At 42.5% G+C, this 27,429-nt stretch overlaps 2 protein-coding genes across 2 annotated transcripts in view; both read left to right on the plus strand.

Moving 5' to 3' along the window:
• The window catches only part of LOC311016207 (uncharacterized protein), a 618,931-nt gene extending 596,276 nt beyond the window's left edge, over positions 1-22,655 (plus strand). The window contains exons 22-23 of the mRNA XM_084013783.1: positions 6,684-6,857; positions 21,731-22,655. Of these exons, the coding sequence (XP_083869909.1) occupies positions 6,684-6,857; positions 21,731-21,908 (352 nt within the window). The 3' untranslated portion in view covers positions 21,909-22,655. The remainder of the gene's footprint in view (positions 1-6,683; positions 6,858-21,730) is intronic.
• The window catches only part of LOC311016209 (uncharacterized protein), a 199,603-nt gene that overhangs the window by 71,746 nt on the left and 100,428 nt on the right, over positions 1-27,429 (plus strand). The window contains exons 7-9 of the mRNA XM_084013785.1: positions 2,875-3,094; positions 3,918-5,721; positions 22,888-23,061. Of these exons, the coding sequence (XP_083869911.1) occupies positions 2,875-3,094; positions 3,918-5,721; positions 22,888-23,061 (2,198 nt within the window). The remainder of the gene's footprint in view (positions 1-2,874; positions 3,095-3,917; positions 5,722-22,887; positions 23,062-27,429) is intronic.

Consider the following 27,429-nt stretch of genomic DNA (forward strand, 5'->3'; position numbering starts at 1 on the left):
ATGTGTTTTGGTTGGGTCAACACGTGTATCGGGACTTGTCTCCATGCCAACGATACACAGACAGCCTGTTATTGGGTCGCGCTGCGAGCGCATTTTTAAGTTTCACTTTCGTTTTTGAAGCGGTTCGCATATTGCCACTTTGCCAGTAGGAGCATAGATAGATAGCATAGACGGGAAAAAAGATTACATGAAAAGGGCGTGTTCCAAGTTCTCTGCCTAAAGAAAGGTGGACAGTGAAAATCGCCAATTTAAAGAAGAATGGACTGAAAGGTTTGCGTTCATTCTTCCTCCAACCAGCACAAGACCCATGTGCTTAATATGCCAGGAGACTATCTGTGATGAAGATTTCCAATTTGAAACGGCATTATGAGACAAAGCATACAAATTTTGAAGAAACATATCAAATTCAGTGGTAAGAACAACACAAAGAAATGCACTAAATACAGTATATCACATGTGGCCTGACCGACCTCAATAAATGGACCTTTGAGTCATTGAAAAACATCTTTGTGGCCCTTGAGGATTTGTATTTGAGTACCCCTGTTGTAGAGTATTAAGTAAGACACTTTATATCCACCAGACTCTTATTATAGGTTTTAACGTAACTGATAACGCATGAGGAGGTGTCTATTATCAGGAGGTAATGGACTACGTGAAGGACAGAACCATCAGACGCCCAGTGGAGATTTTGCAACCAAAATGTAAAGTTGTTTCATGAGTCATAACTCCGTTTCCTCATCATTGTCACCCCATAAGGTTCTCATGCAACGGAAACATTGTCCACTGCTCCCGTTAATAGGATGGACCTTAGATACGACTTGGCAACGGGAGATATTTCTAGTCCGCTCAGCTCATAGAACCCTTAGGCTCAGCTACAAACCACAAAGCTAACATTATGCTAGCAAAACGCTGAGTCCAGCACAAAGTCGGGTGTTCACGGGTCCACAACGTGGTCTCATGTGAGTCAGATCCATTTATAGTATTGATTCTGACACTAGCATCAACTCTTAGAGCAAGACTCATCAATATAAAGATAAACAGAGCAAACTGATTCATGAAGCTCAACTAGTTAGAATCTGAAATTGTATTTAATGTATCAGGATGCAGCAGCAGAGACCAGACTCCCCTGGACCTGGACCTGGACCCAGCTGTGTGTCCATGAAGAGTGACTGGTCTATGCCTCGCAGTATTGGATTTAAAGGTGACCAAGCTGATGATGGAAGGTAAGAACTGATCCTGAACCCTCCATAGAGGATGAGGGGCTCTGACCAAACTGGGTACTTGATGCGTTTGGAGTGAGACCGCTTTGGTCCAAACAGGTAAAGAAATCCAGAGGAATCAGGAACAGGCAACAGATCAAAGTCCAGGAACAGGTACGAAAGGAGAAATGGATACATATCAGGTACTGGATCAGGCCAGGATTCAGGTTTTCATGGGAAGGAAAGGCAACATTTGAACTTTGATCTTTTCTGACTTTAATCCCTCAAAAGGCCTTTCAAGGCAAGCAAGCAGCAACCAGAGAGACATTCTACACCACCAACTACACCATCTGGTCCAAGACCTGAATGAGTTTTACTGCAGGTTTGAGAATCCAACATTCACATAACCAATGTATCTGGTATTTAGTATTGTTGTTGGTGGATTCAGGTCCAGATTTTGACATTTAAGTGCAAAGTATTTAAATATAAAACATGCATATACAAATATGCCCTCTACTAATTGAAAGTAGATGAAAAATCCAGTTCTGTAAAGTGAAGCCAACGCTGAAGTGCCTTTAACTGTCATTCTCTCTGGTTGTATAGAAGTCTATGAGAAAATGGTCCTACTTCTCTCTGCTGGCCACCAGGGGGCGACTCCTCTCTGGTTGTATAGAAGTTTATGAAAAAATGGTCCTACTTCTCTCTGCTGGCCACCAGGGGGCGACTTCTCTCTGGTTGTATAGAAGTCTATGAGAAAATGGTCCTACTTCTCTCTGCTGGCCACCAGGGGGCGACTCCTCTCTGGTTGTATAGAAGTCTATGAGAAAATGGTCCTACTTCTCTCTGCTGGCCACCAGGGGGCGACTCCTCTCTGGTTGTATAGAAGTCTATGAGAAAATGGTCCTACTTCTCTCTTGATGTATTATCTCAGTAAACATTGTAAACATGAGTTTATGGTCTCAATCTCTAGTTTCAAGTCTTCTTCAATCCAGCATGATGTTCATTTAGTACATTATGATCTATTTAGAGTCCACCAGACCAGAAAGCAGGGGATGCTTTAGGGGGCGGGGCTACCTGCTGATTGACAGGTCCATTTAGAGTCCAACAGACCAGAAAGCAGGGGATGCTTTTGGGGGCGGGGCTTACCTGCTGATTGACAGGTTACTACCACCCTACCAATGCAATTAGCTACTAAGATGACTTAAACACTTAGCTGTAAAGTTGACCTTGAATTATGAAGCTAACTTTTTTAGCAGCTTCACACCAGAATCCACATGGATCCAGATCCAGTAAGGTTGCTGCTCAGGGTGCCGCTCTGCCGCTTGTGTTCATCAGAATCCGAGGCTTCAAAACCGTAGTCCACAAACCAACAGGCGTTGTCACCATGACGACGTCCACTTCTGATCTCCAGTCTGTGGTTTAGTGATTCTTTAAACTTGGTTTTCTCCACAGAGTTCAGCAGATCTCAGATGTTCCCTTGACCCAGCAGCATCAAACAGACCTGGACTCCATATTTATGGTGAGTACATGTACAAGCTCACCTTTCACTATTAACCACATCAACTACAGATTCAATGCTGAACAGGTTCTAGTGGTCTCCATGCTGCTCAGACCCACACATGAATCCCATGTTGGGTTCTTTAGAGTTCATGTTCAGTTTATCCTTCTGTTCCAGCTGCTGGAGGAGAACATCGTCACTTTTTTGAAGAACGAGCTGAAGAAGATCCAGAAGGTCCTGAGTCCAGATTACCCAGAATGCTTGGAGAGTGAGGGCGAGGAGTTGTTGGACGGTGAGGATGAAGAGCAGAGGAGGAGCAGAGAGGCGTTTCAGAAGATCACAGTGCACTTCCTGAGGAGAATGAAGCAGGAGGAGCTGGCTGACTGTGTGCTGATCAGTAAGAGGATTTTAACAGATTTAACATGGTGGAAAGAAGAGAAGGATTCAACATATATATATTTCTCCTAATAGGATGCACACAACTTCAATGTTTAGGTTCTCTGGTTGTCTACAGACCCGATTACAGCTGATGTCATCATAAATATGCGTACGCATGATGTCAACGTTTATGTCGTTTTGCTTCAACCATCCAGACGAGTTAGAAGCTTTAAACAATGAATTTAAACTGTTAGCAGCATCTAAATGTCTGCTTGTTACGTGTTCGGTTGTCAGAATCGATATTCCAACGGACTCAAGTTCTACTGAGTTCAGACAGGATCACCACCGTTTCAGAGGAACAGGTGTTTCACTTCACCCAGTGACCGTGTTAACTGGTGACTTTCAGCTCGTATAACTAAATAGGTGGTAGATGAAAAGAAAAAATGTATTTAAAACAGGCTTCTATGAGGACACCTCCATGTTTTCAATGGTGGCGTCTCAGCGTGGAGGATTACGGTCTACCAGGACATTTAGAAATCCCAACGGTACTATTTTCAACAGAGGCTCTTTATTTTTAGTCTGACTCACTGAGCTTTACAGCTGCAGTTCAAAGGGTTATATATCCTTCCAGTTCTGTTTGTCTTTTATTTTACTTCTGTTGGCTTCATCAGGTGCACCTGATTGATTTTGTGTCCAATAGTTATGATTTAATCATGAAAGAAGCTCATGAAGTCACTACTACTGAGGACTATAGGAATACATGGCTCTAACACATGGCTTGTTCATAGACCGTAAAAGGGTCTGTAGGATCCACTAACTGGGTTCCTTTGTTGTTTATTCAGGAACCGCTGGTCCAGTGTACCAACGTAAACTCAAGTCTAACCTCAAGAAGAAGTTCCAGTGTTTGTTTGAGGGCATCACTAAAGCAGGAAACCCAACCCTCCTGAATCAGGTCTACACGGAGCTCCACGTCACAGAGGGAGGGACTGCAGAGGTCAATGACCAACATGAGGTCAGACAGATTGAAACGGCATCCAGGAAACCAGACAGACCAGAAACAACCATCAGACAAGAAGACATCTTTAAAGGCTCACCTGGAAGGGATGAACCAATCAGAACAGTGATGACAAAGGGAGTGGCTGGCATCGGGAAAACAGTGTTAACACAGAAGTTCACTCTGGACTGGGCTGAAGACAAAGCCAACCAGGACATACAGTTCACGTTTCCATTCACTTTCAGAGAGCTGAACCTGCTGAAAGAGAAGAAGTTCAGCTTGGTGGAACTTGTTCATCACTTCTTCCCTGGAACCAAAGAAGCAAGAATCTGCAGGTTTGAAGAGTTCCAGGTTGCGTTCATCTTTGACGGTCTGGACGAGTGTCGACTTCCTCTGGACTTCCACAACAACGAGATCCTGATTGATGTTACAGAGTCCACCTCGGTGGATGTGCTGCTGACAAACCTCATCAGGGGGAAACTGCTTCCCTCTGCTCGCCTCTGGATCACCACAAGACCTGCAGCAGCCAATCAGATCCCTCCTGGGTGTGTTGACATGGTGACAGAGGTCAGAGGGTTCACTGACCCACAGAAGGAGGACTACTTCAGGAAGAGGTTCAGAGATGAGGAGCAGGCCAACAGGATCATCGCCCACATCAAGACCTCACGAAGCCTCCACATCATGTGCCACATCCCGGTCTTCTGCTGGATCACTGCTACAGTTCTGGAGGACGTGTTGAAGACCAGGGAGGGAGGGGAGCTGCCCAAGACCCTGACCGACATGTACATCCACTTCCTGGTGGTTCAGTCCAAACTGAAGAACGTCAAGTATGATGGAGGAGCTGAGACGGATCCACACTGGAGTCCACAGAGCAGAGAGATGATTAAGTCTCTAGGAAAACTGGCTTTTGAGCAGCTGCAGAAAGGAAACCTGATCTTCTATGAACCAGACCTGAAAGAGTGTGGCATCGATATCAAAGCAGCCTCAGTGTACTCAGGAGTGTTCACACAGGTCTTCAGAGAGGAGAGAGGACTGTACCAGGACCAGGTGTTCTGCTTCGTCCATCTGAGTGTTCAGGAGTTTCTGGCTGCTCTTCATGTCCATCTGACCTTCGTCAACTCTGGTGTCAATCTGATGGCAGAAAAACAAACAACCTCCTGGTGGTCTAAAGTCTCCAGACACAAACCTAAACTAACACATCTGCACCAGAGAGCTGTGGACAAGGCTTTACAGAGTCCAAACGGACACCTGGACCTGTTCCTCCGCTTCCTTCTGGGTCTGTCACTAGAGACCAATCAGAAACACCTACGAGGTCTTCTGACACAGACAGGAAGTAGCTCACAGACCAATCAGGAAACAGTCCAGTACATCAAGGGGAAGGTTGATGAGGATCTGTCTCCAGAGAGAAGCATCAATCTGTTCCACTGTCTGAATGAACTGAATGATCGTACTCTGGTGGAGGAGATCCAACAGTATCTGACTTCAGGACGTCTCTCCTCCAATAAACTGTCTCCTGGTCAGTGGTCAGCTCTGGTCTTCATCTTACTGTCATCAGAAAAACATCTGGACGTGTTTGACCTGAAGGAATACTCTGCTTCAGAGGAGGCTCTTCTGAGGCTGCTGCCGGTGGTCCAAGCCTCCAGCAAAGCTCTGTAAATATAGTTTTTCATTCAGAAAACAACAAACCATCTTGGAATTACAAGGTTCTATCTGCATTCTGAACCATTTGATTGGTTTTCCCAACTGCAAAAGGTAAAGAAGTAAAAAGTAGTTCCAAATAGTTACTTAAGAGTAAAGGTAAGAAAGTATTTAGTGAAAAAACTACTCGAGTACTGAGTAACTTCTGAGTAAATTCTGATTATTGTGGCCCCGCACCTGGTGATCTGAGAGACTACCAGGAGGCATAGACGTTGGAAGGGCAGCTAACCCCCCCAGTTACATAAAAATCAATGCTTTCTCTAACATGAAGCGTTTGTTACCTCAGCTGAAAGAAAAGAAAAAACACAGCTCACCGCTTCATCCAGCGTCTCTCCTCTCTGTCTGTTTCACCGACACACACACACACACACACACACACACACACACACACACACACACACACACACACACACATACACACACATACACACACACACACACACACATACACACACACACACACACACACACACTTTAGACGGTAAAAGTCGGGGGATTTCAAAAAGTGGGCGGTATATTGTGACTCCTCCATAAATTATTGCACATACACTTGCATATTTATGCACATTTGTCTCTGAATGACAAGGATTTAGAATTAAAAAACGTTAAAAGAGTTCTATCTATGACCGGGCGTGGAGAGTTTGTGTGCCATCATGTGACTGCCTGGCTGCGTTTGATTGGTGAAACGGAGTCAGTGAGAGTCTTGAAAGAAGACTCAGACAGAAATAAACAGATGGCACAGTGTGACGTTAACCTCACCATGGAGCCTAATACGCCACCCAGCTGCAACAATAACCTGATGAACAAACATGTTAAACATCATTTAACTTCATTATGATAATAATGTCAGTTAGAACCTGAGGGGATGAACAGTTGTTTGTAATTGTTTCATCACTAATTTCTGATTCCTCTTCAGACTCAGTGGCTGTAACCTCTCAGAGAGAAGCTGTGAAGGTCTGTCCTCAGTTCTCAGCTCCCAGTCCTCCAGTCTAAGAGACCTGGACCTGAGTAACAACGACCTGCAGGATTCAGGAGTGAAGCTGCTGTTCGCTGGCCTGGAGAGTCCACACTGTCGACTGGAAACTCTCAGGTCAGATTCAACTACTTATAGAAGTTTACCTATGAAGCTTTCAATGATGTGTTTACATGTACCAAATATTCAGTTATTTATATTCACGTATTCCTAAAAAGACACGTTTGCTACTAATCTGTTAACATGGCTGATGAAATACTGTTTCTGCTGCTAATGACTTGCCAGCAAAAGAACAAAAGGGTAATTCCGTGTCATTTCATCAAATGCCTCCCAACTGACCATCTCAGAATGTCCTGAAAAAATTCAAGTACAAAGACACACTTGTTAATAGGACAAATCCAAAATATTAGGTCTTTACTGTCTATAGTTTTCTTATGAAACATCATTGAATGAAGGGTAGTTTAGACAGTTTTTGGCATCATGCTCTGAAAAGCCATTTTTAAACAGCAATATCTGGAAAACTATCTCACCTGTGGCCTTCAAATTTTCTACAGTGTATATCTGTTACTAATAGCCTCCAGACATGAAATATCACGGGTATAGCTCAATGATAACCTAGTATGGTAGGTATTTAAAATGTGGCTTGTTGAAATAAAGTAGTACATTTGAAGAGTGGCTGAGCTCCCATTTTTGCAGATAAAACACTTCTATCACTTCTGCCTCTATCTCTGGTGTTAGCTTAAACATTCTACAAAATATGGTTTCTCTTAGATTATTAGTTTCACAGATATTAAGGCTCAAAAATGGAAGTCAACACATCTTTGCCCAACTTCAGAGCCATATTCCAAAAAAGTGACAACAAGTATCAGGTCCAAACTTACTTTTTTTGAAAGGTCATATTCTTGTTAAAATCATATTAAAAAATCGGGAGGGTGTTTTGCCTCAATTTGTCGCAGTGATTTTTTAAAATCCTGATATTGGTGGGGGTTTTGTGGCCGGTTTTGGTACTGCATGTCCTAACAGCCCACTAGTAAACATCACAGGAGGGCAATTCAATTGTGTTTTTTACCATTTACCAAAGACTTATATGTGACTAAATGCTACTGATAAATTTAGCCTTACGAAAACAGAGGCAATACGTCCTTGAATGTGAGTTAAACATGCTGAAAGCAGCTTTAAATGTCTTAAACCATGAACAAACAGCATAATATTGAAGACTGTACATTTTGTCATACTTTAAGTATATAAATTACACAACAAAATCAAATAATAATCTTAATTTGAGCATAAAGATTTTACATTACAGTAGAACATTCTCCAAAGTTTGATATTGAATAACAGTTTCTCTCTATGCTCACTGTGAGGGATCACACATTTTTCATCTTTTAGATCCAATTCCTTCGTCACATTCATTAATTTGTCAGTCACTTTACAAATTGTCTAATGTACATCTCTGCTCTGTTGTGCTCATCTTTTTTGATGCCATACATGCGCCCAGTTTCTGTAGAGGGAACGTCAAATCCTGCAATTCTATGCTGCAGTGGGACATTGCACATGTCTTCTCTTCTTGGCCAGTAGAAACTCTTGGCAGTGCCATGTGGGTGCATGAACTGAACCAACACATCTTTATCTTCATCTAAAACATCTCTGATACTTCCTATCCACCATTTCTGATCATACACACAACTCACATATTGTCTCATAGTGAGCATAGAGACAAACTGTTATTCAATATCAAACTTTGGAGACTTTTCTACTGTAATGTAAAATCTTTATGCTCAACTTAAGATTATTATTTGATTTGGTTGTGTAATGTATGTACTTAAAGTATGACAAAAAGTACAGTCTTCAATATTATGCTATGTTGTTCATAGTTTAAGACATTAAAAGCTGCTTTCAGCATGTTTAACTCACATTCAAGGACTTATTGCCTCTGTAACTACAACTGTGCTACATTTTAATGTTTTTGTAAGGCTAAATTTATCAGTAGCATTTAGTCTTATGTATGTAGTGATGAAAAAGGGCCATAAGGACCAATCCGTTATGGATTTGCACTCTAGATCACCACTTAGAGTCAGGTACAGTCCGGAATAAACAAGACGAGAGGCCGATGCCTCCAAAAATATAACAACTTTTATTTTCAACAACTGATAAAAACACAATTTAATATATCCTAATTAAAACCGTCTTAAGCTACACAGTAGCGAATTACATTACCCGGCACTTGTTAATTAAGACAATAAACTGGACAATTGGTCAAAAGTCGTGGCAGGGCCAACCTGTACAATATACGTGGGCTAGTAAGACAATAAGCTGGACAATTAGTCAAGATCTTGGCAGACCTAACCTGTGCAATATACGCGGGCTAGTAAGACAATAAGCCGGACAGTTAGTCAAAATCGTGGCAGACCTTACCTGTGCAATATACACAGGGCTAGTAAGACAATAAGCTGGACAGTAAGTCAAAGGCGGGGCAAACCTAACCTCGGCAATATACACAGGCTAGTTAAGACAATAAACTGGACAGTTCGTTAAACACTAGTGCAACTAGTCTATATAGTACTGGTATAACAGGAGTTCAAAGGCTGCAATTATATTTAGGACCCAACGCACATGTGGCAAAAAAAGACTACGACCCAAAAGGGCAAAAGATATCACTGCACACACACACAAATCACGGCACACTATATGCAGAGTTCCACACACTGCCACCAAGCTATGAGCGCACAAGAGGGCCTCACTAAAATAACAGCAAGTCTATGATGCTCACTCAACCAGGCTACGATTTAGGCTTACACCTTATTCAGAGTGACACATTGCACCTGCCCAACCTAACTTAATGTCAATAAGAAAAACAAACAAAAGAAACAAAACAAGTAAAATGACCAAAACAAATTAAACAAAAAGGGCCCAGTAGCCTACATTGAGTATGGGAAAAAAAACAGCGACCGTCAAAATACACATGAGACCCTGCAAGAATAAACAATACATGCATATCAGATCACCTTGAGGCATATTTTAGCAAACGATATATTACAAACATGAGTATAAAAATACACAACGTGCTGTACCTTGTCCAAGAGGAATTAAAGGCCGTGCCTTTACGGCGGCCACGCTGACCGAACTCGACCTGGGCTCTACGGAAACACATGAACATGGTTTTAATAACGTCTTTTTCGTGCGCTCTTTATTTACACTTAGTGTAGCGATAGACTACGAACCTACCGCAAACAATCGCCTGCCGTCTGTCACGCTGCTGACAATGCTTCCGCGTCGCGCCGTTAATCAAAGGGAGAGGATGTACCCGGCTTCCGTTCCGTCCTTAAATAATCTCCCGACCGGAAGAAGAGCCTGTGAGCTACGTCGGTTCCGACAGTGCGACCTCCCCGCTACAATTACCCCCATTTTAGAAGGTTACCGTCCCGGTGACAATTTACAGCCACGGTCTAAATGCAGTTACTGCTTGGTTATTTGTAGCATAGGGCACCTGTAGGTCTCTAACTGGAATAGCAACCATTCGATTAACTGACTTTGGAAGGTTAAAGGGGTTACTATGATGCCCTGCTGTGTTTCTTTGAGACCGCCTTTGGATAATGTTCGGCTCCTCTGTTTCTATAACCTTTACCTCACTGCTGGGGCTGTTTTCCTGTACTGGATCTACAATAGATGCATTACCAGGGCAAAGGGATTCTGGGCTTATGGTTTGAATAGCCGGGACAGGTGAGATAGGGGAGGGGGCCTGAACTCTCTGCCGTTCTGGTTTTATGGTGAATAGGACTCCATCCGAGCCATCATCTTCATCCACTTGGTTGGAATATGACTGTTGAGGTGAATCACCTGACAGGCCAGGGTCAGGTAATGGTTGCTTTTGTGTCCTAGGCATGCAGATGGTAGCCGTTGGCAATGCCCTGAGCTCTGATCTGTTAAGGTTCTTTTCTGGGGCAGCTCCATCTCTAGGGCGAATTGTATAGACCCGTCTTTCATTATCCAGTTGTTTTACAACTACATAGACAACTGGGTCCCATGCATCCTGAATTTTGTGACGTCCTATGGGGTGGCTCCTCCGGTAAACAAGAGTTCCAGGAGTAAGAAGAGAAGATGCTGTTGGCTGGTAATGTCTATTTCTCCGTTCCGCTGCCTGCTGAAGCTGCTCCTTTACACGAAGATAGACTGAACTAAGATGATGTTTATGTTCATCTACCCAGTCCTGTGCTGACCTGGAAGTTGGTTCATCGTTTGATACACCTAGCAGAAAATCCACGGGCAATTGAGCTTTCTGACCAAACATAAGTTCATAGGGTGAATAGCCCGTAGACTGGTGTTCCGTGGTGTTGTAGGCGAAAAGCACGTGAGGTAAGTATTGTGGCCATTTCCTTTTCTTATCCAGAGGGAGGGTGCGCAACAAGTCGTGCAATGTTCGATTAAATCTTTCACATTGTCCATTTCCCTCAGGATGGTATGGTGTAGTTCTACTTTTTTCAATCCCGTACAGATGACATAATCGTTTCAGAAGATCTCCTTCAAAACTCCTTCCTTGATCGCTGTGGATACGTTTAGGTACCCCATAGGTATGGAACCACTTTTCTGTCAGCACTTTAGCCACTGTACTAGCCCGTTGATCTGATGTTGGGTACGCTTGGGAAAACTTTGAGAACACATCAGTGACTACCAGTACATTCTCTTGTCCATTACTGGCCTTATCCAATATGGAGAAATCGATGGAAATAACTTCATGTGGTTTTGAGGCTGACAGACTCCCCCTGAATGTACTGACTTTTGGTTGTTGCTTTTGCCAGCGTACACCGGTTACAGTCTTTACAATGTCGTTCAATGTCACGTGTCATGAACGGCCAAAAACATCTCTGCCTTACAAGGCTCGTAGTTCGTTCAATGCCTTGATGGCCATGATCATCATGGAGGCTTTTAAGGACCTCTTCCTGCAAACACTGGGGCAACAACAGTTGGAATAAAACTTGAGCCTCTCCAGGGACCTGCACTTGGCGATATAGGATGCCATCTCTTGATCGTATTTGGGCCCACTGTTGCACCAACTTCTTCACTCCTTTGCAAGTGCTAGCCAGCTCCAGTTTTGTTGGAGGCTTTCCTCTTCGCCAGTACTGCGAAAATGCACCAATTACTGAATCTCCTGCCTGTAGAGCCATTAAGTCAGCTTTGGGCCGTGATGGAAAAGCAGCAATAGCTTGGCAGCTGGCAGCTTTAGAGCTGTTTATCGTTTGTTCGTGGATTTCATTTGGCACAGACGAGCCAAGGAAAACAGAAACTGGGCTCCGAGAGTGTAACTGGCGTGACAGAGCATCTGCATTACGATTCGCTGGTCCTGGTCGGTACTTGATTTCGAAATCAGACTGCCAGCTCCGATGCCCACCGTTGTTCCACTGCTCCCAGTTTTGCAGACTGTAGATAGCTGAGAGGGTTGTTATCAGTGAACACTACAAATGTATTTCCTAACAGATACTCCCGACATTTTTGAGTCACTGCCCATTTCAAGGCTAGGAATTCCAGCTTCCTGGAGCTGTAGTTGGACATATTTCTTTCTTTGGGTCGGAGGCCCCTGCTTGCAAAAGCAATAGGCCGTCTTTTCCCCTCTTGATCCTGAGATAACACAGCTCCAAGTCCAGCATGACTGGCATCTATTTCGAGGACAAATGGTTTAGTGAAATCAGCATATCCAAGAACTGGTGCACTCACCAGTTCTCAAGTAGCCCCTTGAGTGTTTGAAATGTACTGTCACACTCGTCACTCCAACCGTCGCCTATGACACTTTTACCACGGGCTTTGTTTTTCTTCTTGGTGCCCTCCATTAAAGCTACCAATCTGTGGAGTGGGGCGGCGTATTTTGCAAATCCCTCCACAAAACGGCGATAGTAGGAAGCAAATCCAAGGAAGGATTGTAGCTCAGTGCATGTAGTAGGTCGTACCCATTCAGCCACTGCACTGATCTTAGAGGGATCAGTGGCAACGCCAGCTGCTGAAATCACATGGCCCAAGTATTTAACCTCTGATTGGCATTTCAATTTCAGATTGTGTTCTTGGAGATGAGCCAGAACCAGGTCAAGACGTTGAAGATGCTGGTCGAAGGATGAAGAAAAAATGACAATGTCGTCCAAGTACAGCAATAACGACTGGAAGCTCTGGTCTCCAAAGATTCGCTCCATTAACCTTTGAAAGGTGCTGGGGGCATTACAAAGGCCAAATGGCATTCGATTAAATTCGAAGAGGCCAAAAGGTGTACAAAAAGCGGTCTTTGACTTGTCCTTCTCTGCCACAGGGACTTGATTGTACCCACTTGCAAGGTCCAATGTTGAAAACCACTGAGCGCCTGTGAGGGCATCCAACGATTCCTCGATTTGCGGGAGAGGGTATGCATCCTTCCTCGTCTTGGCATTAAGCAGACGGTAGTCCACACACAATCTAATTTCTCCAGTTTTTTTTAAAAACTACCACAATTGGAGAAGAGTATGGGCTACAGCTTGGACGCACAACATTCCTGAATGTGGGTTTCTGTGATGGCGGGAGTCTGCGGTAGCGCTGCCGTACCGGGGCGTCATCCACTAGAGGAATTTCATGCTCCACCAGCATAGTACATCCCAGGTCTCCCTCTCCCTGACTGAAAACTGTGCTGTACTTCTGCAAAAGGTCTCATCCTTGTTGCATCTGTTCAGACGAAAGGTTAGACCAGGTGTGTCAAACTGATCCAGTAAAGGGCCGCTGTGGCTGCAGGTTTTCATTCCAACCAAGCAAGAACACACCTGACTCGACTTATTCACCTACCTGATTTGCCTTCACACCTTGATTGGTTGGATCAGGTGTGTTCTTGCTTGGTTGGAATGAAAACCTGCAGCCACAGCGGCCCTTTACTGGATCAGTTTGACACATGTGGGTTAGACCATGACAGACAGGAAAGATCCAGGACGGAACTCTTCGTCTGCCCCGGGTCGACCACATGCAACTCGCCTAGCTGTGTGAGGGGTTGCAGCCAAACATCTTCAATGCCGACATTAACGACAGGAATTTCAACAGTGCCCTGATGGACGAAAGGAAGGGCTGATGACACAAGAACACCTGCTGGAAGGTGATTTCCTGCTGTCAGGGGTTCAAGAATGACTGATGGCAGTGTTAGGTTGGCTGCAGAGGGGCAGGTAGTGTGTATCCACTTCAAGGAACCAGCAGGGACACGGACAGCTCGGCCATGAATTTTGGCCTTTCACTCCTTACTGGCAGCTTGGAGGACAGGTGACTCAAAAAGACAAGACTGTTCAAAAAGCAGCCGATAACAGCGGCCAATGATTGGAAGACACACGTTCATGTTCCTGTTTTACATGGGTTCTGGTTCTGATGGAGATGTACATTCCTTGTTGTCTTTATTATGCAAGGTTTTGTTTAATTTCTTACTTTTGTTTAAGGGAATAGAGCTTGTGGGTCTTATTTGGAAATAATATGAATAAGTTTAATCTTGTGTCATACAACGTACACGGTCTGAATCATCCCATTAAGAGGAAAAAGATACTGAGCCAACTAAAACAATTACAATGTTCAACAGCTTTTCTACAAGAGACACATATGACAGACACCGAACATACAAAATTAAAAAGGGAATGGGTGAACCAGGTATTTTATGCCTCATATGGCAAAAGGAGGGGGTAGCTATTTTAATTGGTAAAGGTACACCAATTAAGGTTGAAAAAGAGATTAAGGATACTGGACGATATGTAATGATTGTAGGATCTATAGGAGACATGATTATCCATCCATCCATCCATTGTCTACCGCTTTATCCTGTATTCAGGGTCACGGGGGGGGGGGGGGCTGGAGCCAATCCCAGCTGTCATTGGGCGAAGGCAGGGTTCACCCTGGACAGGTAACCAGTCTATCACAGGGCTGACATGTAGAGACAGACAGGTAACCAGTCTATCACAGGGCTGACATGTAGAGACAGACAACCATTCACTCTCACATTCACACCTACGAGCAATTTAGAGTCACCAATTAACCTATCCCCATCCTGCATGTCTTTGGACTGTGGGAGAAAGCCGGAGAACCCGGAGAGAACCTGCGCTTACACGGGGAGAACGTGCAAACTCCACACAGAAGGGACCCGGGCCGACCCGGGATCGAACCCGGGATCCTCTCGCTGTGAAGTGAGAGAGCTACCCACTACACCACCGTGCAGCCGGAGACATGATTATTTCAATACTAAATGTATATGCCCCAAATGAGAAGAAAGACACATTCTTTAATCAGATAGCTAAAGTAATAACCAGTGAAGCAAAGGGGATGTTACTGATGGGGGGAGATTTTAACACGATATAAAGTGGCAGATTAGACAGGTTTCCCCCAGATCAGGGACCAAGCATGAGAAAATCTACAGTATTGAACAACATGCCTAAAGAGCTCGGTCTTACTGATCCATGGAGGGATAACAATCCAGAGAGGAGGGACTATACATTTTATTCAAACCCGCATGGTAGCTATTCGAGGATAGATTTTTTTTATGTATCACAGCAACATATACACAAAGTATTGAAATGTGGAATAGAAAATATTACTATAAGTGACCATGCACCTGTTACCCTAACCATAGATCTAGGTAATGAGCAATTTTTCAGATATTGGAGGATGAATGTGTCTATTCTGTCAAGTGACAGTGTAATAAAAGAAATAAAGCAGAATTTAAAGGAATACTTTCAAATAAATGATAACGGGGAGGTAACACCATCAATATTATGGTAAGCAGGGAAAGCAGTGATACGAGGGAAAATAATAGAAATATCATCTCGAATGAAGAAAACTCGACTAAATAAACAAAGACAATTGGAGAATAAGATTAAAGAATTGGAGATGGAACATAAAAGAACATCAGATAAATCCATACTTTGGGATTTAAAAACAATCAGAGGGAAATTAGATGAACTCTTAACATTTAAAGCAGAAGGATCTCTACGTTTTACAAGCCAGAGATACTACGAAATGGGTAATAGAGCTAGTCGCTTATTAGCATTCCAACTAAGAAAGGCCCAAACAAATAGAATAATATCACAAATAAAACACCCCACATCTAAACAAACTATAGTTAAACCTAAAGAAATTGCAGAGGCCTTTGCAGAGTATTATAAAGGCTTATATGATGACTCACAATCTGACCACAATGATAATGACACACAAGCCTTTCTTAAAAAAAATTATTTACCAACGCTGTCAAGAGAAGAGGCATCCGAAATGATTCGGCCAGTTTCTACACAGGAAATATTGGATACTATCAAAACTCTTAAAAATCATCAATCACCTGGGACGGATGGATTTCCAGGAGAGTTCTACAAAAGTTTTAGAGAGGAGATAACACCTGTGTTATACAAAGTATTTAATTATGCTCTAACATCTGGGGACCCACCTAAGTCATGGTCAGAGGCCATCATATCAGTCTTGCAAAAAGAAGGAAAAGATCCAACTGTGTGAAGGATATAGACCTGTGAGTTTACTCTGCAATGATTTAAAGATTCTTACAAGCATAATGGCAAAACGAATGCAAAAATATATAACTCAATTAATTAAAATAGACCAAACTGGGTTCATTAGCGGGAGGCAGGGAGCAAACAACATTAGGAGAATATTAAATATTATTTCAAGTACAAAATCCAAATCTCAGACTTCTATGATGCTTAGTCTCGATGCCCAGAAGGCTTTCGATAGGGTGAAATGGAGCTTTTTGTACCAGACTTTATCAGCTGTTGGATTCCCCCAGAATTTTATAGAATGGGTAAAAATAATTTACAAAGACCCCAAATCACGGATCAGAATGAATGGATGTTGCTCAGATTTCTTCTACCTCAAAAGAGGAGTCAGACAAGGTGATTGTTTGAGTCCACTGTTGTTCGCTTTAAGTATTAAACCATTGGCCGAATCAATAAGACAAAACAATCAAATATTGGGAATAAGGGATGAAGGGGGGGTGGAACATAAAATATCACTGTTTGCAGATGATTTATTATTACTTTTAAATGAACCATCCCTATCGATTCCAGCCCTGTTGGAGAATCTTAGTGAATATGGAAACATTTCAGGATACTTGACTAATGATCTCAGGTAAATGTCCAGCAGAGTTAAAGAAAGGGTTGGGTTTAAATGGACCGACAAAGGGTTTAGATATCTAGGTGTTATTATTTCTCCTAATGTCTCACAGTTATATGATGCAAATTATGGAAAACTGATAAAGGAAATTAAAAAAGACTTAGATAGATGGGCGATTTTACCCCTGACTCTCATTGGCAGGGTAGAAACAATTAGAATGAATATATTGCCGAGACTATTGTTTCTGTTTCAGTCACTTCCGGTTATGATTTCTGGCTCCACCTTTAAAATGCTGGACAAAAGTATGTCAAAATGTTTATGGCAAAACACAAAAGCAAGAATTAAATATAAGACACTTTTAGCCCCCAAAAGTAAGGGAGGGCTAAATTTACCAAATCTAAAGAACTATTACTGGGCTGCTCAACTTAGAGCTCTTATATTATGGATAACTAAGGATAGAGAGGCAATATGGGTGGAGATGGAGCAAAGGGCCTGCCCTACTGTGTCTTTGGAGTCACTACCATTTGTAACCAGGTCGGTGCAAAAGAAGCTTAAAATTAAAAATGATTTGATTATAGAAACAATGAAAATATGGTCGACAATACAAAAGAACTTAAATATATCAAGGTCTGTAAGCAAAGCTACAAAAATATCTAAAAATCCAGACTTTGTACCGGGTACTATGGATGCAGGGTTTGAGAAATGGACTAACAAGGGGTTAATATATATAGCACAAATACTTACAGGGCAAATTTTGAAATTGTTTGAACAACTCAAACAGGAATTGAATTTACCAAATAATGATTTTTAGAAATATTTGCAACTGAGACACTACCTCCAGAAACATAGCGAATGGGAGAGAATTAGCAAAGAACCAACCAAGGTTGAAGAACTGCTCATGTCATATACAGAGGAAGAGTAAAAAAAGGGCTGATTTCAAAAATATATAAAGCACTACATTATGAATCCAACGACAATAATATGGATGTTAAAGAAAGATGGGAATTGGAAGCAAATGTAAAAAAGGTTTTTATTATGGAAAAAACTACAGCAAGATTACAACTGAAACTAGAAAGATTTGAGAGAAGATGGAAACCGATAATACAAGCGATGCCAGAGCTCTAAATACCTATTTTTGTTTTTAAAATTGTATTTATTTATTTACATATGTGGCTTTTTGGTTGCTTAATTATTTGTATAATTGTTTACATTTTTAATCATTTATTTATTTTTTCCATTAACACCTGTTTTGGTTTCACATTTGTCTGTGCTAGTGAATATTAGAGAGGTCAGAATTCAAGAATGTTGTGGTTATCTGTTGTAAAGTATTTCTGAGGGGTATTCCATCAAACTCGCTAAGCGCAAAGCCGGGCTAATTTCGATAATCCTCGCTACCTTTAGCGAGAGTTGCGTTCCATCAACGTGACTTGAGGCACTCTCCGCTAAGTAACCATGGGAATTTATCCGACCAAACTAGCCTGCTCCGGGGCAGGCTAACCATCAGGCTTACGTTAGCGGGGGTTTCAGAGAAGTCCGTCTGTCGGAAACAACTGTACCAGCAGAAGGTTCCGCCAAGCCTAGTCCTCGTGATTTCGTCACGTGAAAGACCAAAAATTACCAAAATGACAAGTACAAACAGACTATATTTTCATCAAGCGTCTAAAAATACATGCTTGCAATTAAAAAAATATGAATAAATGGTTTATTTTGTTTAAGACCAAAAACCCCCAGTTGGGTGAGTGGTGATGCACCTTGCCCTTGAATGTGGGCATCCCAGGCTCACATCCCGGCGAGGACATCTCATGTGTGTTTTTTTTTTTTTTGCCTGTATAATTGTCTTTAGATCAGAGAATTAGACCAACATTTTACCTTAACTATGATAAATTTGTCATATAATTTCCCCAGAACCCAAATATAACTTGCAAAAACATGATAGGCATAAAGATGTTATTATTAATAGCATGTTATAGATCCCAATGACAAAGGCATTGCTGCATGCAATTTTCAGCCACATAAATTCCTTTCAGGTGAGTTCATTAATAGGTTCATTGAATGTGTTCATTGAATTGTTGAGATAAATGAGTTGGTCAATGTAGATGCATTTACTAGGCCTATCTAAAAAAAGAGAGAGAGAGAGAGAGTTCCGGCCAAAGAAAGTAGTTTCAAAAAGTTCCATAGTCGGGAATTGAACCGTGGCCGGCCGCGTGCAAAGCCGGCGCGTTACCTCTACACTATCCTCACATTAGAACATGTTACTCTTAACGGTACTTCCGTATTTAATCGCTCCGCAATTCTTGCCCAAGCAGCCTCGCGATTTTTATTTATCACTACAGTATTCCCTTTATTGGTTATGATGAGTTTGTACTCCTCATACAGTTCCATCATTCATTTTTGCTCTGGTCTTTTCTGCCATTTTCTCGATCATTCGACATTCACAGTTCTGGGCTGGCTTCATATCCCGTGAACGGCGTAACACACGACAACGTTAACCTGGCTTGAATTCAGAGGTGGGTAGAGTAGCCAAAAATAGTACTCAAGTAAGAGTACTGTTACTTTAGAATAATATGACTCAAGTAAAAGTAAAAAGTATTGTCACCCTGTGTTACTTGAGTAAGAGTAAAAAGTAATGGGTGAAAAAACTACTCAAGTACAGAGTAACTGCCGAGTAACCTCCTTTATTAATCAGGTCAAATAATGTCAAATAATGCACGGAGAATTCCCTTAGACAACTGAAACAGTTTATAATAAACAATAATAAATAAATAACTCCACTTGTTTCGGGAGACACAAATGGCAACGCATAAGGTAGCTGGTAGCATAGGTAACATTTCTTTTATGTGGGGCCAGGGGTGTTGTGCCTCCTCCTCTTCGGCTTCTTCGGAATTGCATGCCGTCTCCATCGTTTTGTTTCTGCGCTCTTTTCCGCCTGTTTGCCGCGGGGAATGTGTGTGCGGTCATGTGATGGCTCAGGCTCTGCCTGATTGGTGAAACGGAGTTAGACGTCGCTAGTGGCTACATTTGATTGGTGAGATGCAGTCATGTGATAGTCACAGAGCCTCTGGGAAGTCCCGATCTTAAATCATTGCTCTGGTCAGTGGCGCCGCCAGGATTCAATTTCAATGTACGCACAGAAACGGCAAAATACAACAACAAATGGAAAAATACTTTTTTATGACAAAATCGAATGTTTTCAGTATCAGTGAAATCAGTAGCGTATATCATGGTGATCGGCCCGGTGCAAATATTTTTTTTGTGCCCTCCATCCGCGCCCTAAACACAAGCGCACGCTTGTGAGCACTGCACGCACACACGCTTGGACACACGCACAGTACGGTATGATAACTCTCCCGGCCCGGGGAGAGAGACGTGCTTCGGCTCGGCCCACAGTGCTCAGCAGCAGAGAGGTGACGAGACTAGAGCCGAGCTGTATTGTGTAGTGGAGAGGGACCAACACACGCTATGCGTAATTGCGCACACACGCGCGATCGTCCTCTCAAATGCGGTTGCGTCTCTCCAGGTCACTGTGTGAGCGAAAGAAAAGCTCTGACTTGCTTGGGCAGACGTGGTTTGGTGTCACCCGCTGAAATTTAAATATCTAGTCCACCTTCAAAAAAAGTACACACAGTCAGTGCGTACAGGATTCCGGCTGACGGCGCCACTGGCTCTGGTCCCCACATAAACAAAACAGACCATGCAGCAGACGGATCGATAAAAAAAAAAAGTAGCGAGCAGAATCAGCCCAATGTAACGGAGTAAAAGTACCGCTCCTTCTTCACAAATTTACTTAAGTAAAAGTAAAAAGTATGCTGCTTTGAAACTACTCATAGAAGTACAATTTTTCCAAAAAGTTACTCAAGTAAATGTAACGGAGTAAATGTAGCGCGTTACTACCCACCTCTGCTTGAATTAGCCTCAACAAGGCGCGGCTGAAATGCATGGAATGGGTTTAGCCGCAAGTGGAAGTTGGCGTTAGTTCTAACCAGGCTTAACCAGGTAAGCGCCGCCTTAATTAGCGAGTTTGGTGGAATACCCCTCTGATCTCATGTTTGACTTGTACAGTTATTGTATGTATTTTTGACTGAAGGTAATATGATATGGATCGTAGACTGATGCAGGTGTGATTTTTGTACATCTTCACGTGTTTTACCTAAATAAAAAGTAAAAAAAGCCAGTTTGAACCACTTTCTATACAAATGAGTTTATTGAGTTTTATATGAAATGAACTAATATTCTTTCACGGTGGCTGAAGCAGCAGGGAGGACCCACATGCAGACTCAAAGCTATGCAGATGCAATGAAGACATATTATTCATGAAAACACCCCCTAGTGGCCAGCAGAGAGAATGCAGCTTTAAGGACCTTCAGGCTTGACTTCACTTTTCTGAACCAGAGGTTGATGCCTGATTGGAATATCAACTCTGACAACTGAACATGAACCAAGCAGACATTTTGATGCTGCTGACAGTTTTAATTCAAAGTTTAAAGCTTCTAACTCGTCTGCAGGGCGGAGACAAAACGCCATTTTAACACCAACATGTGCACACACATTTATGATGACAATGACTGTAAAAGGCTCTATAGCAAGGGTCACTAAGAGGTGGAGCTTGGCCCAGATCCAGACCCAGACCCCGTCCTATCTGGACCCAGACCCATAACTGATAGATCAATGAGAATAATTAAATGATGATGGAGCATTTCTCTCTCAATCATTTCAGTTCGTCTCTTGTCTTTCTTTTAACTTCCTCCTCTGTCCATCTCTGTCCATCACTCAGCCACGCTTATCCCACCCAGTACAACATCAACACAACAAAAGACAAATATCACTTTTCTCATTTTAAAAAGTGGACAAATGGACATAAGTCTATGTAATGTCCCCAGAAGTGACAGTAGTGTGTGTGTCTTCAGTCTGTCAGGTTGTCTGATCACAGAGGACGGCTGTTCTTCTCTGGCCTCAGCTCTGGACTCCAACCCCTCCTATCTGAGACTGCTGGACCTGAGCTACAATCATCCAGGAGACTCAGGAGTCAAGCTGCTGTCTGCTGGACTGGAGGGTCCACACTGGAGACTGGACACTCTCAGGTGAGGACAGATGGACAGACATCAGACTGGACACTCTCAGGTGAAGACAGATGGACAGACATCAGACTGGACACTCTCAGGTGAAGACAGATGGACAGACATCAGACTGCAACTGCTAAAGTTATATGAGAACAAGTCCTTTTCATACATAAGATTCAAATATGTTCTTCTTCTTGGGTTTAATGCAAACAGGACCTTCTAACCCCACTGCTGCTCACACAAGACACAAAGTGAATTTGTCAAGCAGCATAATTGCATACAAAGTCAATCAAAGACGTGAATAGAAGCCATTTCACAATGGGCAGCGCAAATGACACAAATAACACATACAAGGCGAATTCACGGAAGTCTCACGAACCAAGAACTTGTGTGACGCTTTGTGTGTCAGTGTTGAGATTCTCATTCTGTGGAGACGAGGCTATGATCTCAGACAGGACGGCGTTTGGGTTCCCAGCTTCATATGCTAATGCTAGCCAGATAATGCTAGCTTCCTATATATTCCTAATGTTGCCATACTAATCATAGGAAGCCAGTGTTAGCTGACTAGCATGGTAGCTAACAATGAAAATAAACTTATTAGCAAGACTGAACTAGTCTGGTGTTTGTCCTGCTGTCTTTCACAAGGCTTGATCTTGAGGTTTCTTCTAAGCGTTGCATTGGCGTGACATTTCCTCTGCTCCTTGTTGCTGCTGCCACTGAGCAACCACAGCAACATGACAAAGAAGCAGAACCCCATTGGTCTTCCTGTGTGCATTTGACCTGCTGATTGGCTCACAAGTAGAACCTTAGAGAACCAAGGTGGTTTGACTTTGGAAATAGAACCTTTTAGTTTCCTAAATAAAACACCTCACATAATGTTACTAAGTTGTCATAGAATAAGAATATGTGAATAACGTAAATTATGATAATAATGTCAGTTAGAACCTGAGGGGATGAACAGTTGTTTGTAATTGTTTCATCAGTAATTTCTGGTTCCTCTTCAGACTCAGTGGCTGTAAGCTCTCAGAGAGAAGCTGTGAAGGTCTGTCCTCAGTTCTCAGCTCCCAGTCCTCCAGTCTAAGAGACCTGGACCTGAGTACCAATGACCTGCAGGATTCAGGAGTGAAGCTGCTGTCTGCTGGCCTGGAGAGTCCACACTGTCGACTGGAAACTCTGAGGTCAGATTCAACTTCTTTGAGAAGTTTACCTATGAAGCTTTCAATGATGCGTTTACATGCACCATATATTCAGTTATTTATATTCACGTATTCCTAAAAAGACACGTTTGCTACTAATCTGTTAACATGGCTGATGAAATACTGTTTCTGCTGCTAACGACTTGCCAGCAAAAGAACAAAACAAAACTTTTGTCAAAACCAAACCTCTTGTTTATCTTTTCCCTGCCGTTCGATGTTTTAATAGTTTTATAAATTCACCTGGTGTTTATGCGAGACTGCCCTCGCATGGACCTGTCGGTCACTGTCGAGGGCATCACAGTATTGCCGTCGTCAACTGCGAGGAACCTGGGTGTAATCCTCGATTACCAACTATCCTGCACCCCCAACATCACTGCTGTGGCCCGATCCTGCAGATTTGCCCTCTACAATATCCGCAGGATTCGGACCTTCCTCACAAAGGATGCAACGCAACTCTTGGTCCAAGCACTGGTCATCTCCCGCCTTGACTACTGCAACTCTCTCCTGGCCGGACTCCCGGCCTCTGCGATTTTATTTTTTTTATTTTTTTTATTTTGCCTTTATTTAACCAGGTCGGTCCCATTGAGACACAATGGCCTCTTTTTCAAGGGAAGCCTGGCCAAGACAGCAGCAGAAAAGTTACTACACATACATGACACAGAAATCACAAAACACACAGATAAAATACAACACAAGATAAAAGCAACAGGACTAAAAGTTCGGATTCACATTAAAACAAGAACAAGTGCGGTATGAAGCTGCTCCAATTTCTCTCACACGAGTTTTCAAAGATCCAAGGTTGATCAGCTCCTTTAGCTTTAGAGTTTTCTGCAGTGCATTCCAAGCAGCAGGTGCAGCGTACTTAAAACACTGCTTACCAAGTTCAGTGTTAACTTTGGGCACGTTTAATAAATAAAACTCATTTGAACGTAGGCGGTAATTGCTTTGAGATTTGGAGAGATAATTACATAAATAGAGGGGGAGCAGACCCAAAATGACTTTATAAATAAAAATATGCCAATCTATAAGGCAGCGTGCTGCCAGAGATGGCCACTCAACTCGGGCGTATAAAGTGCAGTGGTGAGTGAGGGCTTTACATCCAGTGACAAACCTTAAGGCACCATGATACACGGTGTCCAGAGAGCGCAGACAGTTTGCAGGGGCATACATATACAAGAGGTCCCCATAATCAAGTACAGGGAGGAAAGTGGCAGCAACCAACTTTTTCCTGGTAGAAAAAGAAAAACAAGATCTGTGACGGAAAAAGAATCCCAGTTTCAGTCTTAATTTTTTTACCAGGTTTTCTACATGTGGTATAAAAGAAAGCCGATCATCGATTAAAATGCCGAGATACTTGTAACAGGTCAGAAGTTCAATCTCACAACCTTGTAATGACGAAATGCTGGGAGGAGACACAGGTACTTCCCTGCCATTAGAAAATATCATCAGTTTAGTTTTGACAGCGTTTAAGACAAGTCTTAGCTCAATGAGCTGACTTTCCATAAGGTTAAAAGCAATCTGTAAGTTGCCAAGGGCCTCAGCAAGAGTGGAGCCACAACAATAGATAACCGTGTCATCAGCATAAAAATGAAATTTGGCATTTGGAATGTTTCTGCCCAATGTATTTACATAAATAACAAACAAAATTGGTCCCAGAACTGAGCCCTGAGGCACACCGGTAGAAACATTTAGCAGATTGGATGAACTGCCTTCAAAGTGAACACATTGTTTTCTATTTGACAAATAATTATCAAACCAACCAACGGCCTGCTCAGATAAACCTATGTTGAGCAGTCGTCGCTTCAGAATAGAATGATCGACTGTGTCGAAGGCCTTAGAAAGGTCAACAAAAAGAGCTGTGCAAAATTTCTTATGATCCAGCCAGTCTATTATGTCATTGGTGAGTTTGAGGGTGGCCGTAATTGTGCTGTGTTGTTTCCTGAAGCCGGATTGATATGGAGAGAGAATGTTGTAAGTATGAAGGAAATCCTTCAACTGGTCATTTACTAGACCTTCAAGGACCTTCGACAGGATGGACAACTTGGAGATAGGTCGATAATTATTCAAACAAGTAGGGTCCCCCCCTTTCAAAAGGGGAAGGACGTAAGCAACTTTCCAAATTTCAGGAATACAATTCGTAGTGATAGACAGGTTAAAAAGATATTGAAGAGGCTTGGCAATAAAATCAGCTGCAAGCTTTAAAAAATATGGTTCCAGGTGATCTGGGCCTGCAGATTTAGTAATGTCAAGAGAGAGAAGAGCTCTAAGGACCTCTTCCACTGAGAACAACCTAAAAACAAGGGAAGGTTGACCAGCAGAAATATGGCCTAGAGATGTGTTACCAACATCTAGGGCAGAGGACACAGGATTAAGGGCAGGCATAGCAATCGTGGAAGAAGACCTAGAAAATAACGAACCCGAGGCAGAAAAATGATTATTAAAACAATCAAGTATTGTAGCCCTGTCAGTTACAGTGGTAGCGTCATTAGCAATACAGGATGGGAGTTCACTATGATTATCAGTGGCTGAGATAGATTTGATCACTTTCCAAAATTTCTTAGGGTCGTTTAGATTTTTCGTTATTGTAGAGAGATAAAAACTGGACTTTGCTTTTTTGATAAGAAAGGTAAAACGATTTCTGAGTTGCCTAAATATAAGTTTATCAGCCTCAGACTGAGTCTTTCTGGCCTTAGCCCAGGCAAGATTTCTATGATGCAGTAAATCGGCTAAATCAGGCGTGAACCAGGGATTATCCCTACCCTTAACCCTATATCTTCTGAAGGGAGCATGCTTATCAAGCAGGGAAGAGAAACCCTCAGAGAAGAATTGCCATGCAGTCTCTACATCATCAATCAATTCAATACGGTCCCAGTTAAAATTATATAAATCATGGAAGAACCCCTGTTCAACAAAGGCCTTCATATTACGTTTTATCAAAATACGAGGTTTGGATTTTGGAATTTTGGCATTTCTGACTGCAGCAATCACACAGTGGTCACTTATATCATTTGCAAAGACACCTGACATAGAGTACTTGTGTGGAGCATTAGTCAAAAACAGGTCAATTAAAGATGATTTTTCTGGACACTTCAAGTTAGGGTGTGTGGTGCTTTCAATGAGCTGTGTAAGATTTAATGAAACACAGGAATCCTTGAAGGCATCGGATTTAGAATTTAACCAATCCCAATTTAGATCACCAGTTAATATTATTTCCTTGTAATTCAGGTCAGCTAAAAGCTGATTCAGAGAAGTTAGTGCTTCAGCAGTAGCTGATGGGGGTCTATAACAGCCCGCAACAGTAATAAAAAACCCATTTGAAATTTCAAGATTTATGGCCAAGAACTCAAACTGTTTACTGATTGATTTGGACTGCAGGACATTTACATTAAATTTTGATTTACAATAAATTGCAACCCCGCCCCCTTTCTTGGGGCGGTCGGCCCTAAATACATTATACCCTTTGATGGAGATGGCTTTGTCAGAATAAGATTTGCTAAGCCACGTTTCAGACAGAACAATGACATCTGCATCAGTTGATTTTGCCCAGATGTGCAGCATATCAATCTTTGATGGCAGACTACGAATATTCAAATGGATTACACCTAGCCCGGTTCTATCCTTAAATTCAGCAGGTGTGTTACAGATAGCAGTACCAGGACCAGGGTTTGGCTGAATACCAGAGATCAAAAGTAAAATAAACAACAGAAATCTTTTCCTAGTAATTTCAAGGTTGCTAGGTGTTTCTGTTTTGGAGTGTAGTCTAGCATGCAACATGACAAGAGACTTATCAGACAATATGAAGTTTGATTCTAAGACAGAGGTGCAAACAAGACATAACCATTGTGCAAAGATAAAAGAATCCATATAAAAATGAATCAGCACTTGTTCACTTCGTTCACTAAGCAAATTATTGGTTTCAGGGTTTGGAATAATTGGAGGAGAAAGCACAATAGCTGATGTGCACTCCCCATGGTGGCTGGTTAACCCAAAGACCAAGAGAGTCACAGTAGCGATGAGGACCGTGAATAAAGAATGCATAGTACCTGCACAGAGTCTAGTCCCAAGAAAGAAATACGACGTGCAAGGAAGCGGTGTATCGCAGAGCAGGGTGGATGGAACAGGCCGCAGGCTGCAGAGCAGGGTGATGAACCAGGCTTCAAGCTGCAGAGCAGGATGGTGAAGCAGGCCGCAGGCTGCAGAGCAGGGTGATGAAGCAGGCTGCAGAGCAGGGTGATGAAGCAGGCCGCAGGCTGCAGAGCAGGGTGGATGGAAAGGCCTCAGGCTGCAGAGCAGGGTGATGAACCAGGCTTCAGGCTGCAGAGCAGGGTGGATGGAACAGGCTGCAGGGCA

The sequence above is a fragment of the Eutrigla gurnardus genome (genome assembly GCF_963514095.1).
Source record: "Eutrigla gurnardus genome assembly, chromosome: 7".
Taxonomy (NCBI): Eukaryota; Metazoa; Chordata; class Actinopteri; order Perciformes; family Triglidae; genus Eutrigla; species Eutrigla gurnardus.